Here is a 15,196-nt window from a genome sequence, read left to right on the forward strand (position 1 = left end):
GCCTCTACCATTTCGCATCCATCAAAATGCTACCGTCGCGGCCGGGTTCGAATCCGCGACCACCTTCATCACACACTGCAGTCGTCGTTTTCGAATCTTCTGTGAACAACGTCTACACCGCGCTCCTCTTGCAATCGCTTTCCATTACGACGTGACAAAGGAAATAGTATACACACCAAATTGTAATAATAAGGCGAGCAAGCAAGCACCGCGTGTACTTTGCCGACGGTTAACCAGCACACGACAAAGAGGAGGTGAATGTAGTAGGCTGTGAGCTGAGAAGTGCATTTCTGCCTCGCCGGGGAGAGGCCGCCTCCTGTCCGCGCTCGAAACATTGGGCAGGGCTTGGAGGTGGCCGCCGTAGTCGATGGAGATCAGGGCGAATTCATTCCTGCCTCTATGAGATAGGGCCGCCGCCGGCTTTGGGCTCGTTTTGCTAGCGTACAAATATGCATTGTAGTGAAAAAGAGTGGGCGCGCTCGACTTCTGAGTCTCGGCATCACTCGCCTCGCATTCATGCGCACCGGTCAAGGAGCGGTGCTGGGGGAGGGGGGTGCCATTATCGATTAACCGAAGAGTTTTAATTGATCAATTTGATTAATTGAAAGGCGGAAATCGATGAAGAATAATCGATTAACGGTGCTCCTTTAATCGATTAATCGTTAATCTATTTCACCATCCCTAGTCTGCTTGTAACCTCCTGTAAAGGTGGTTTCGCTGCTGTAGAGGGGTGCTATACCATGCAGACACCTTTTGAGGAAAAATTCATACTGCCGCGAAGCCCCATTTCAAGGTTAAATGAACATACATATTACCCTCACATGGATTAATTGTTTTTTAAGTTTAAAAACTTGTTGTACCAGCTTATATGCTCCAAGTATAGTAAATTTTAAAATGTAACATATTTTACGGGTTATTATTTGCATTCTACCGAAAGCCAAATCCTGTTACTATTAAAAGTTGCTTCCACTTCCTTTGAACCAAAAAGAATATTTGCACATGCCTTGTTACAATTTAAAAAAAACGTTGTGCAGGTTGGTTGCGTCATGACAAATATGCTCATTTTTCTTTATAATACGTGATATATATTATTCGAATTCGATTCGAAATTATTAGACCAAAATCACTATTCGCTTCGAATTCGCTTTGAACCTAAAAGTTACTATTCGCACACGCCTACTCAAAACGTGTTTGTTTTGAGATAAATTTTGTATTTTGCGACATCAGGGTGCAAGGTATCGGTCACTTTTGTTTAGTGACCTCGCCACAATTGCAGCTTCGAAGCCTTTCACATGGAAGCTTCTTTCCCTTTTTTTTTTAAAGCACGCAACATTTCCAGCTCTTCCACGGTTGTGGGATAGCACATGGTGGCAGTACCCAGTACTTTGAAACTATTGGCATCTTCGGCGAAGCCGCACTGGCACTGTGGTTCCCGAGCTGCACTGGCTCGGGAACCACCGAGGCCCTACTACCGTAAAATCCCGAGCCGCACTGGCTCGGGATTTTACGGTAGTAGGGCCTCGGTACAATTAATCGCAAGCACTGAGACTACCCATGACAAGAAAAAACATTTCATTGGATTACAAAATGGAATACAATGGAATTTTTGCATTTTGGTCTGATTCATGTGAGAAAGAACTTGATGTTATGGAGCACGTCCCGCTTTCACTGGGTTGTGCTTCGCTAAGGCCTGCTGCTCTGCAATGCCAGCTGTTGTAGCATTTGCCATGCCCACACTGCCCGTCGGAAGACCGTTCTTGGAGGTGGCCGGTTTGAATTGCACTTACAGTATGTAGACAACTAAAATGTCACTTTCTTTGAAGCTAAGCATTTTCTTTGCACGAACAAGTACTAAGAGGTTTCTGGAACACTATTTCAACAATCCACGTCAGCTTGATATACGCCTTTAGTGTCCATTTACAAGCGTGCATTGCGCTTACCATGTGTTCATGTATACTGCCGAACTGATAGTCATTACATGGTTGGGTTGTTGGCACTAAGTTGTTCAGGTAACAAAACATCACAAGCTAGATGGGGAGGCAAAAGAGCAGACAACAAAAAAAAAAAGAGATGTTCTCCGAGAATCCGTGCCACATGACAACATTGAAAGACAAGACTTTCCGTGGTGTGCTTTTTAAAGGTCTGACCCACCACCAAAAAGAAACTAGTTAAGGAGGGCACTCTCGGTGGTGAACTTGAATAAAGACTTACTGTTTTTGTACCTATGCAAATACAGTATTTCCATTATTATCCATATTTTGAATCTGTGAGCAAGCCGATACCATGTTCACTGGTGACTGCCTTTCAGCCATTCAATAAGTAAATAAGCATTTGATGCCACTTCAAGCCACAGACAAAAAAGCAGGGTAGTCGCGTCATGATAGGTTGGACCGCATACGTAGTTAAATTAGGGTCCAAGGTATGCAGGCGTACACGGGCTTGTAAACGTGGCTGAATTTCTCATGTCCAACGTGAGATGAGCTAGCCCTGGCAAGGGGGCAAGAAGATGGGTCCGATTGTCAGTGAGAGTTGTGACCTTGAGCACTTTTTCTTCAAATGCGTGGCTTACTCTGCGTGATTGCGTGCGGACACGTGATGGCATCCCGTGGCTGCAACTATGCAGCTCACGATACTCAAATCAGCCAATGGCCGTGGACCTTCGGTTTATGGCACGGTCATTTGGGTTAATGGCATCGTTTGTTAAGAGAAGAGCGAACAATTTCTAGCTGACTTTGATATTTAATTGTAAATTCCAGGCCGCATGCTGGGATACGTTTGGCTCGCGTGGTCTCGGGAACCTCAACTACCGATCGGCAGCGTTTTCTGACCCTGCTGAGAAAGTGTTGCAGGGCCCCTTTAACACTGAATTTCAGGCTGACCCTGACTGCTACTGCATCGCTGCACATAGGCATTATGAGAATAACATGGACTTTGTTGGTCATCATTCCCTTCTTCCATCCCTCATTTTATGCTTCGTAATTTCTCAACCACACACTTCTTTCTATGTGGCCTTTGGGAAGCGATGTTTGCGGCTATGTGCTTACAAATGTTCACATTAACATGCTAGGGTTTCCTAAGCATTGCTTGTGGCTTTATGTGCAAAAGTTCATATTGTGCAGTTTTAGTTGGACCGTAATCAATGGTTGCGCCCTTACACAGCTCTCCCTTCACTCTTTCAGATGTAGAAGCTGCCGGAGATCTTGCAATGGCTTCAACACCTTGCAGTGAGTTGTCGCTCCAGCTTACTGTTTACCTACTTTTATAATTCGGTGGCTACAGTAGCTTGTACAGTACTTGCTGACCTGAAACGACAAGGAAACTCTTCATCATGATTGCATCTGTCACCACGGCCATTCAAGCACATGGCAGTAGCTGGCGATAGTCGTGTTGATGCGCTTTCATCCCAGTTCTTTGGCCAGCAATGCGAGGGGTGCCTGTGACCTTCTGAAAAGCTTCATACAGTTCATTTGTGGTTGCCGTGCTATTGCGCAGTGTTTATGTATGTAACCACAAGCACGGTCTAGCTGCGTCATTGCAGTCTTTTCCGTGCCATTCCCTTGTTTTTTTCCTCTTGAAAAGTTTAATGGCATAATGTTTCATTCGCTCGGTCATGTGGTGCTAGTCTGTCTGTACTATGTTGTTGCATTACCATCTTGATAATACAGTCAACTGCCGATTTTTCGAACGCCCGATTTCCCGGACATGCTCGAAAATTCGGACGCTTTCGCGGCACCGTCACCAGCCCCATAGACGTCAATGTAATAGAACATCCGAAGTTTCGGACGCTGAAACTCTTCCGCGTCCGATTTTTCAGACTTTCTGCCCAAATTGCAGGTCTGAAAGGCGTTATTTGAAGCCCCTGCCACTGCCGCGTCTATCACCTCGTAGGTTCGAACCAGCGCTTTTCGCGAGTCAATCTGTTTGCGACCGTAGCAGAGTCCGAAAGTCAGCTTTGCTGCAATACCGAAGTGTTATGGGGTGAAGCAGACCAGAAATTCAAAGGGGCCGCTACCACGGCGCCGTGCGGCGATGTCTTTACGGATAAGCAGTGGAAATGTGCAGAGGCGTGATGGCGGCAGCTGGAAATCGCACCAGCACGGCTTCATCGCTGTCAACCCTTACGATAAGCATCTTCAGTCAACTGCTCGGTAGTGCATGTGGCCAAGCGCAGTTGCAGGCATACTGCACACGTTTAACCCTTTGCGGTCCAAAACCTTTACCCACTTTCCGGCTCTAGCGGTCCGAAACTATTTCGCCAGTTTCTGGCGCCGCGAATAAAAACACAAGCTGTGGAAGAGAAACGCACAGGATATTTATTTTTGCTCCTGCATTCTGCAGGCAACTCTTTTAGTGATATTTGGGCAACGTATGATACCGCTCAAAGCATTCCCCTGTGTGCAGGCCAGGGTTATTACTGCAGGTTTCCACCGCCGCCGTCGTCGTCTTCGTCACTCACTTCTGTCGAATCACTGTCATCACTGTCTGGTGGAGGCACGTAATTCTCTTCCTCACTAAAGTCATCCTCGCTTTCGCTAAAAGCACCGCCGTAAAACGCACGTGGTGAAAACGTGGCCATGCTTCTCAGCGAACCGCGCTCGCGAGTGGGTACGCTCTAGGCCACGTGCTGATCATAGTGCTGCACCCTAGTGTCAAAAAAGTAAAACCTCAACAAACAAAGCTCACTTATTCCTCAAGAGATGGCCCTTCATGTATACAAAAAATGCGCGCGACTCGCGGTGAGAAAACAGCAAAATTTAAACCACGAACACCCTTGTCGGGCGGGGCCCGACAGCGGACCGCTACGGCCGTGTTGCGTTGTCGGGCGCTGCCCGACAACGGACCGCAAAGGGTTAATAGGTGAGAACCCCAACGCGTCGCACCGCCATTCTTGAAGGCAACGCACAGACGCGTTGCCTTCACGGACGAAACCAGCTCGCCATTGCCGCGCCTGTGTGCAGTCAGGAACAAAGTGTGCATCACGAACCCTTTCGTGATAAATGCGTGCGTACGATACAGCAACAGTGCAGTGACGACGTCGGCTTAGTTGGCGATGTGCTGCACACAACTAGATACAATCGGCTTCACACGGCAGCAAAGGCTGCGTATTGGCGGAGACTCGGCGATGTGTGTACGCATCGTTTACATGCGCACACGCATCGGGGAAAGCCGGACGAGTCGTCCACTCTTCTGCCACAGTCTTTGTTTTCCGCGTCATCGTTTCCAAACGCTTCATGCGAGAGAACCGTAATCTATTCCGCGCTTTGCTGGTATCAGCGGCGCTCATTACGAGATGCATTCTTGCAAGTTAAGCGCGGTTCGCTGTTAAGCGCGGTTCGCGGCAGGCACCGAATGTATTTGCGAGAGCCTGGGCGCGCACCAAAATGCCTGATAATTGTACTGGGAGGCATTAAAGCTATTTCGGACATGCCTGTGGCAATTTGACCGCTTGAGCAGAATAAAAGTGCATGAATTCGTTTTTTCGGACGATTTCGCAGTCTTTAGGGAGTCCGAAAAATCGGACGTTGACTGTATAGCCACAGTTTTCTTTTTTTTTCTTTTCATTTTTAACATATGCAGCTTTCAAGCTTCCGGTGATCACCAAGGATTTGGTTGGCACAGGTCAGTCTGAGTCTGACGAAGTATTCAAGGTGAGTGGACTGTGCAGTTATTTGACCCCTAATTGCACACTCGCACTACCCCCGTGTGACATTTAACGAAGGTGTGTTACGCCACGATGTTAGCAAAGTAATAGATAAGTTCGAAAAGAGAACAGACCATCAGTAACCTTTTGTACACTATTAGTGCTGTGATAAACAGGTGCATGTGTATGATGTTTTCAAAAGAAAGTAATGGAGATTTTCTGGCTCTGAACTTGCTAATAGTGAAAGTAACAGGCTTACACAATGAAACATGGTATAGTAAGCAAGGACTTTGCTGTGAGAAATTGTACACATTTCTTCAAACCCAAAAGAATTTGGCTGCACATCAAGCTACCCCGGACATTTGTGCATATTTCAGTTCTCTCGAAAAGAAGGGGGCACTTCCTCAAAAGGGGCACTTGCTCGGGATTGTATGGTACCTTTGCAGCCTGATGGTCGCCATCCATCATTGCATTGATACGACAGCGGTTTTCTTCGTGGACATTGTGACAAAATCTAGTTTTGTTTGGACTGTGCGTGTTGGCCACGTGTGCCTTCGAAACATCATCGTCGTCCACGATTGGAAGAATGATGAGCAAAAATTGCTCATCCTGAAGATAACCTTTTTTTTTTTCATTGTTTTTTATGGGCGGCTGACTGGGAATAAGAAATCTTTCCTTGTGGTGGAAATTTCGTTATAGTGGTGTTTCTGTAGTGGAATTGGAACTTAATGGTAAATTGATGGGCCTGGGTAGCAACCTTATTGGTGAAGTACTTATGTAGTAAGCTTGTGCTTTGTGTTGCACAATTTTAAACATACTTAATAGCATACCAACATCTCTGAGCAGTAACCTAAGTGAACGCCATTTTTTGTCGGGTAACACCTTGCATGTGCTATTGTTTCTTCTATTGCCTGGCTCAGTCGTATAGTATATGCAAGTATATGAAAGTACACTATATACACATTATAGCATGTTCATGTTATAATGACATAAACAGTCACGAGTAGTAACCTTACTGTTGCAATAACTTGCATTTGTAGTAAGCTTGTGCCTTGTGTGTTGCATTATTGTTTCTTTCATCCATGTCTCTTATGTGCAACATTATACACAAGTACATTTTCTTTGTCTCAGGAGGCACATGAATCTAACATTCTGGATGCATCGTGGACTTCTTCAGGGACCTCCGCTTCCGTTCATGGGCGTCGATCTTTTCGTAAGTGTAGTCGACTTCAATTGATTCTCTCTCGGTGGAACTGACATCAGTATTGCCAGGTTGAACGAAGTCCCGATACACGCTGCTGAATCCAATATGCACTCCCTTTTTATAAGTGGAAAGCTGGAAGATGCAAATAAAATCGCAGTGCGTAATGCTAAATTAAGGCCAGGTTAATAAGTACTTCAAATGTCCGATAAGCCTTTGGACGACGCAAAGTGCCTCAGAGCGGTCTCGTATCAAGGATTAATGGACTAGGAAGCAAAAAGAAAATAGGCTTACCACGGAAATGAATACGGCAGGAACTGCCCACTTTGAGCGGGTGGGAGTGGATGCACGTGCCCTATCTTCACAGCAATTGGAATACAGCTCATACCTGTGTATCTGTAGTGTTAGCACCGCTCAGCACAAATAGTCTTCCTGCTTTCCGGTAAGCTCGGAGACCAGTTGACCACAGATCATGACCTCGCTGCAAACGCAATAAGCATCGGAAATATGCTGAGGCGTGGTGGCAGCCACTGATAAATATTTTACAGACAGCCCTATCACGCTAAGTATCTTCGGCTACCTGCCTGGTAGCGCGTGTAGCATAGCGTTGCTGTAACCTTACTGTTCACACTGTTGGTACAGACTCACACATGCCCTGTGCTGCCATTTGCTGTCTCCTGCTTCTGCAAGACTCCCAAGTACACCGTGGAGTTTCGTAGTGAGAGTCTCTTGCAGAAAAAGCAGCTTGGCATCATCTTGCTGGCCCGACACGTTAGTCCAAACCCACAATAACAGAATCGTGTAATAAGGAAATTCTTGTGACAGCGAAATACTTTCGTGTCCCTGGCGAACGGCCATAGGATTCAATGCATCTCTCATCGCTTAACAATGAATTGTTGCCAAACTGGAATCCTGCAATGGGATGTTCGCCCACGCGTTATAGGCTCGTGCAAGGTTGGAACACTCCAAAATGCACTCAAATGCATTCACTTCACGCCTAAATTGCATAAAATACCATCACATTACGCTTGCTTGAGTGCTGCAATCTTTCTTTACGAAGTATGCTCTGTGCTAAAAGCAGTTGCAGCGCCTGAAGTGTTCATTCACCATGTTGATTGTAAACTGCTTCTTTTTATGCCAGGCCCCACCGCCATTCACACTAGTGGCATGGCGACACTCTGTTCGCTGTTCTCAGGCTGTTGCGCGCAAGCGATTTTGCTCGCGCACGTTGAGTTTCTCTTGCTGTTCAAACAATGGGTACAGGACCTATTTTCGCGACATTCTAAAGCAGCTGCACAGTGATATGGCCAATCGCTGGCGGAGGTGGTTTCCATGGTTCAAGCCACAGGGAGCCTACGACGAACCCATGAGATGTGTTGAATGTTTTCGGCACATTTTTGGATGTTCTTCGGGCAGTGCAATTACGATGTCGCAATGGAATACTTGCTGCGTTGTGACGGTCTGTGTGTTTACTACATGGCAACAGTTGACAAGGCAAGCTAACTGAATTCTGGCATCAAATTTTCCTATTTGTACTGTGTCATCCTGCGATAACGAAATTGTCGCAATAGTGAATTCTTTCAGTTTCCTCGCCGATTTCGTCATTGCGGGGTCCAGCTGTGCTTGCTAGCACCCACGCACGGTCAGGGGTGGCTCTGATGCAAAAAAGCCTCATGGCACAGACGTTCCTATGGCCAGCCTGCGCATATATACCGTATTTATTCGAAAATAGGTCGGGCACGAATATAGGTCGACGCCTACTTATAGCACTCTACGAGAAATAAAAAAAAATATTCGAAAATAGGTCGACCCATGTTTTTTAGAAACAGGAAAATTGAAACATAGCACACCTTTATTTACAATTAACTTAGCGCCCTAGTCGCTGCCGGGAGTGTCATGTTCGTCAGATGTGCAAGGAAGGTTGTCTGATTCTTCGCAGGCATCCTCGGCATCCCAAATGACGTCGACTTCGCTGCCATCGATTGCGTTGGAAATGCAGCACTTTTTAAAGCCAGTCACGATAATTTCCGCTGGCAAGTCTTTCCGCGCGTCCTTCACCCACGTCGCACCTTCATTGAGGGAAGCCCTTCTCGCGGCGTCCCGTCGGTGTCATTGCAGCATCCTCCTTCAAGCCACTCTTTGTAACTCTTCGTCACCCAGTCCTTAATGTAGCCGGGACGTCATACCGCTAGGTCTGTTGGCCTTCTGCAGGGTCTCCTTGACGCCCGGAGCCTCAGTTCTTTTTCAAGAGCGTCATGCCTGCCAGTTGCTGGGCCGCGAAAAGCACGACACTATCCGTTGCACGCGAACAGTCGGTCCCGCTGCTTGCGCCAACCCCTAATCAACTTTTACGTCGAACTCACGCTGAGCGGCACAATTGCTGGAATTCTGGGCAAAAAGTATCACTTGACGCTTGAAATCAGCTGTGTAGCTCTACCGACGTGACACCGTCGCAACCGCGCATAGTGCCAGTGCGGCTGCGCGTCGGCAGGCAGCACGGCTAGGGGGCTAGGGACTTCACGGCCTACCTAGGGAAATCACGGGTTCCAGCGCAAACATGGCGGAGCGGCTGCATTTCACGGGGGCTTTGAAAAGGCGGTGTGCAGCTATTGCACAAATAACATTTTTTTTTCTTAGTTACTTAGTCTGAAAAGGCGAACGGGTACGGTTTTTATACCAGATTTTATGGTATATAATGTGCGTATGTAGCAGGAACTGTTTGAAGAACAGCAGGCGCGGCAGTTGAACGCCATAGGTGCGGTGCTTTTGGTCGCTTTGATCGCGAATATAGGTCGAGATTCTTTGGTCACGAATATAGGTCGATAGCTGATTATGGGCAACATTTTTGGGAAAAAAAGGTCGACCTATATTCGAATAAATACGGTAGTAATGCAAGCATCCCAGCACAGTGAATTCAGAATTTTTTCATGTTTTCATAAAAAGAACGAGAATGTGCTGTACTGAGTACCTGAGGCAACGTTTGCTACACGACATCGCATGTATTTCTTTTTTGGTAACAGCCGTGCTTGTTTGTAGACTCAACTTTGTGCTCGACACTTAGTGCGTAGTTCTGTCGCATGGCTATGGTGCTTTGACCACTTCAGAGAAATAAATGTTACATTGGTTTTTTTATCGACTACCAGATTTTTTCGCTCAATTTCCCAGGTGATGCCTAGGCCTCCGAAAAATTGTCAAATTCTTTGCATAATTGCAATAAATTGCACGTCAAACGGTTCACCTTGTTACGTAACATCAGGTCCAATTGTTTGCAGCTTGCCAAGTCTTTCTTGGGCTATTTTTCTTGCGTTTCAGTGTTGTGGTGCAAAGCATTTGTAATGAGTGGAGTGAGCAGGCTTTCATGCCTCTCTCCCATAACAGCAGCACTTGTAAAAGGGTTTTCAAAGTACACTAAAAGCTCATTAATTTGAACTCGAAGAAGACTATTTTTCTAATTAAGAGTAGTTTGAATTAGCGGACGGGCGCTAGAATGAATGGACATCGCGCCACACTGCACAGGCTGAACCAAAAGAAGCCACCTCTGGACTCGTTATCGCGAATTAGGCGCTACTACAAGTTTGTGGCAGGTGATTAAGTTCATGGAGCTCTAACAGTGAACAGAATTTCAGTCAGTGATACATCAGAAACAAGCGCAGACATGCATTCATCTGAGCAGTCAGCCTTACTGTCGAAATGATGCTATTTATGCTTCAAAACACTTTTATTTACGTGGCAGAGTTAATGCAATCAAAATTAAATCGGCAATTTGTATATGCTTGAGTTTCTTCTGTCGCGACTCCATCAGCACAGTTTGCAGCTTGCCCAAGAGCTCCAGCGCAGCGTCTGAATTCTCTTCTGCTGTAAAAAAAAAAGCTCCTGTTTTGTTGTTTTGCATCTCTAGTAAATTTTAGGGATGGGCGAATATTCGGGCGTTTTGAATACTCGAACGAATATTACAGTATTCGAATTCGCTTCAATATGAATTTTGATTGTTCGAAATTTCAAAGTATTCGACATGAACAAATATATGTATACATTTGGCCGCGCATAACCCCCTGTAAAGGTGGTTTCACTGCAACGTCTGGTTGCTGTGCCGTGATACAACCCATTCAGGGGAAATCTGCACTGCCGCGAAGCCACACCTCAAGGTTAAATGTACATATTTTTTTAAGTTTAAAACGTGTTATATGGGCTTATATGCGCTTAGTAATTTTTAAACTGTAACGTATTACACCACTTATAACTTGCACCCTACTGCTATTCAAATCTTGATACTATTCAAGGCTGCTTCCACTTCATTTCAAACCAAAAAAGTGACATCCACTCACACCTAGTTCCAGTCCTAAAAAATATTGTGCAAGGGTCATGACAAAAATGCTCATTTTTCTTAATAATATGTGGTAAATACCATTCGAACTATTCTCTTCGAACCTCAAATTCACTATTCGCCCATCCCTAGTAAATTTGGTTTGGTTTTCCAACACATTGTATCACTCTGGGCTGACTTCTGCGAGGAGAGATGGAAACCAGGGGCTCCCAGTTTGGATTAACCATTGTGGATACGACGCGTTCGAATTATCGGGAATTTTCCCCCATATAAATACACAGGGCTATGCGGTGGACCAGGTCAACAGTTCGAATTAACGAGCTTTTACTGTACGTTTCTTTTAGTCTTCAAGGCCAGGCACATAGCACTGTTGTACACTGTGTCACTGCTTGCACATAGGAGCAACAAAAAGTGAAACAGCTGCTTGTGACTGATCGCAGTCGCCAGGTATGCCATCGAGTGGAGTTAGCTTTTCATTTAAAACCCATTTCAAGATGGTTATTTTATGTCGCATCCTAATAAAATGTTCAGAATATGAACCTGAAAAACAAAGGCACCGTATCTCTGTTGAGGCCACATTTCAGTGGAGGCAGAATGCTAGAGGCCCATGTGCTTAGATTTAGGTGGCACTTTAAAGTACCCCAAGTGGTCGAAAGTTCCGGAGCCCTCATTATCATAACATCATTTGGGACATAAAACCCCAACAATTATAATCTAAAAGAAAATAAATTTTCTAAAGCATGCAGAAAACACATTCCATATCATCAGGAATGTTCATAAATACAGATAGGTTTTTTTTTTTTTTTTAGTAATATCTGTTTTAAAGTACATAAAGGATACTGAAGGAAAGAAGATGGATTTTTAAGTGCTCGTTTTTCTTTCTTAGACACAATATCAATGAGAACTAACAGACAATAATGCCAAGGAAAGTATAGGAGATGTTACTTGTAATAATTGGAATATAAATGTGAAGAAAGTAAAGTGGACGAAAAGATAACTTGCCGCCGGCAGGTATATCTTGCCGGCAGGGCGGCAAGTTATCTTTTCGTCCAGTTTACTTTCTTCACATTTATATTCCAATTATTACAAATAAAGGATACTGGCATTTTGCGAGCTGTTCACACAAGAATTGTGTCGCATCCTCTCAATAGAGGACGTTTCTCCAACAGCGAGGTATCTTTATATGAGTGCCTCCGGGCCCTTCCTGCCGTGCAAATGTGTCCTGGTGGGGCAGTAATGCCTAGCATCGCAGACACGAATTAGTATACTACAATGTGATGGCATTGTGCGATTTCTTTCTTTTTTTTTTTTTTTTTTTTTCGTTTATGACAGGTCTCAGCGACTTCATGCCGGTGTTGAATGACTCGGCTATGGGCCCTGAAAGTCGTGCCTCTCTGTCAAACGTCTCGGAGGAAGCGAGTGTTGAAGACCGGAGCCAAAGAGGTCAGTGCTTGCAGCTAGGCTGCTTCGTGTGACATTAGGTGCTTCTTTCCTTCGGGAATGCTTCATAAAATTCTCGCTGGCAGTTGCGATACAATTAGGCATGGGCAAATATTCGAGCGCTTCATATTCTAAGGAATATTATGTTATTCATATTTGCTTCTACACGAACTTAAGTTATTTGAAATTTCAAAGTATTCGAAATAAACTAATAAATGTGTATTTGACCGCATGTAATCCCCACTGGAAAGACGGTTTCACTGCAGCGTGCAGCTGCTGCGCCGTGAAACCACCTGCACTGCCACGAAGCGACACTTCAAAGTTAAAATGTACATATTACCTGCACCTCAATTATTTTCTAAAGTTTAAATATCCATCCCGACGACGTAACGTCCATGAACATGGTTAAGCCTTTGTGGTAGGTGTAGTAGTTAACATACACCTGGACGCAGCATATAGTGAATCCCACGCAAACGTGGCTTCAATAAACCCATAATAAACGCTAACTCGACATGCACTCTCTCAAAGCGCCTTCATTTGACGAGAGAAATGGCAAGGTGTGCACTCCCTAGTAGTCGGTGCCAGTGCACTTGAAGCTGTAGGTAGCGGAGAAACACAGTCCATTTGGAAGCGGCCCTACTCTGGCAAGGAGGCACGCGAAAAACGAATCGCATAACTGCGTTGTCACCGAATTGAATCACCGTGAACGCCGCATTTCAATGACCATAGTTTTCTACAATAATGCTGTGAAAGCCTCCGCCGCGCTGAGGCTACCGAAACGCTCAGTCGGTGCTCATTATTCTCGTGGTGCATTACTCGTGGCATTGGCTCTAGCAACACACCATTGGTAGTGTTGCACAGGCCGTTCCATTCGCACGGGGAGAGCATAATCGGAGAAAGCGGTGTGACAGCCAGAAGAGCGTCGGTTACTGGACGCTAATCCTTCTCTACTGAGCTTAGGCTAAGGTTGCCATCCCGCAGAATGTTAAGGAGTCAACAGAAAGATCACACCACGGCCAGGGTAGAAAGGCGACGTGAAACGCGACTCGTGTCACATCTCCCCTCTAGTCTGGCCGTGATTTCTCGCGGTTCAAGTGAGGAATGCAGTGTGACAGCCAGGCTAGCGTTGCTGAGCTTTTTTTTCCAGTGATTCCACTCCTGCGCCAACTGCGCCAAAGTGCGCCAAATTGTATTTACTGCGCCAACCTGATAATATCGACGAAAATTGCGCCAAACTGCGCCAAAGTCTCGGGTTTGGGGGCGTCTATCACCGGCAATCGCACGGCCGGCGCGTCATGTGCAGCTTGATCTTGGGGCTGCCAAAGTCGCAACCATTGACCAAGAATTATTCCGCTGAATAAATAGCGCTCGCCCGTGCGTCCCGAATAAGCCACGATGCCATGCGCGGTGCCGACGCAGCTTCTGTTCTGAAAGTCGGCTCGACAGCCAAACGCGCTCTCCGCAGAGGCTCGTGACGTCTAGGCCTCTCGGTAGCGAGAAAGTGCGACGGCGATTCATCGGCGGACGTCGTCTGTTCTAGAAACGCTGCTGATAGCTCGTTTCAAGCGTCGCACGGCATGTAAGGAAAGCAATGTTTAGTATTAACTACATGTGTGCTGCTAAAATGTCTGTCACTTCTGTTTCCGGACATCGCGGAATGAAATCTGGGATCGCTAGCAGTATATATATGGAACAATATCGAATTTTCCTTGCTTCGCGTTTATGGAAGAGCACGCGAACGGTGGACTTGCGTTCACGCTTTTCCTCGGATATACTTTATCGATTGACCTTCATTCAGAAGAGCTTTTTCGTAATTGCTTATACCAGCACGTCAGAGTTTAATCACTCTGCGGTAAATACCCCCTAAAAGGCCCTGCCCTTTCGAGCTCACGTGCTAGGGTTCCAATTCAAATTTTTTGCTTGCTTTTTAAAAATGTCATCTCATTAATAAAAGCATATATCCTGGTCGGAGCAGCCGCAAATGCGCAGCTGTCAGTAGCGGGCCCGTCGCTGACGGCCCACAGTGAAGTGGCTACCAGATGTTACACGGCCGCCCCTTGCTTTCGGGGGTCAATAGGTGACGGGTAAAAAAAACTCAGTTTCGCTTAAGGGCGAAGCAATGATTGCGATACCAACAAATTGTATTGTTAAACGAAGTAAGGCTAGCAGCTAACTCTTTTGGATTCGATCTCGCGTAACTCAACAAAACACTGGTTTAAGGGAATATGGCCGCTCCAGGAACCGATGCGTTTTCTTGCTCTGAGTTCTCTAAACACGAAGTAAGCGTTGAGAGCACAGCAAGTTTACGAGCCGTCTCCTGATGCCTCGAGATGGCGCGCGCGCAAGCGACTGCGCCCTTCGAACGATGCGGTCGTCACCCCCCCCCCCCCACCCCCCCGCTCCTCTGGCGTCCTTTCATGCTCCTTACGAAAGACGGGCGGGGCGTTTCCTCTCTGTTTGATGAGCAATCGACGGCAGGCGCGCACGCGGGAAGATGTTATCTCATTCGCTGTCCGTGCGACGGAGACAGACGGCCGGCTAGCTTAATCTCCGCTTCAGCCGCGATCGTCGCCAGCGGTCGCAAGCTTTT

The 15,196-nt window shown here is 46.2% G+C and overlaps 1 protein-coding gene across 1 annotated transcript in view; it reads left to right on the forward strand.

Moving 5' to 3' along the window:
- LOC119372551 (protein NEDD1) overlaps window positions 1-15,196 on the forward strand; it is a 55,011-nt gene that overhangs the window by 24,986 nt on the left and 14,829 nt on the right. The window contains exons 8-11 of the mRNA XM_037643033.2: window positions 3,180-3,224; window positions 5,578-5,648; window positions 6,773-6,854; window positions 12,499-12,609. Of these exons, the coding sequence (XP_037498961.1) occupies window positions 3,180-3,224; window positions 5,578-5,648; window positions 6,773-6,854; window positions 12,499-12,609 (309 nt within the window). The remainder of the gene's footprint in view (window positions 1-3,179; window positions 3,225-5,577; window positions 5,649-6,772; window positions 6,855-12,498; window positions 12,610-15,196) is intronic.

This window comes from Rhipicephalus sanguineus, chromosome 10, assembly GCF_013339695.2.
Source record: "Rhipicephalus sanguineus isolate Rsan-2018 chromosome 10, BIME_Rsan_1.4, whole genome shotgun sequence".
In the NCBI taxonomy this organism is placed as follows: domain Eukaryota; kingdom Metazoa; phylum Arthropoda; class Arachnida; order Ixodida; family Ixodidae; genus Rhipicephalus; species Rhipicephalus sanguineus.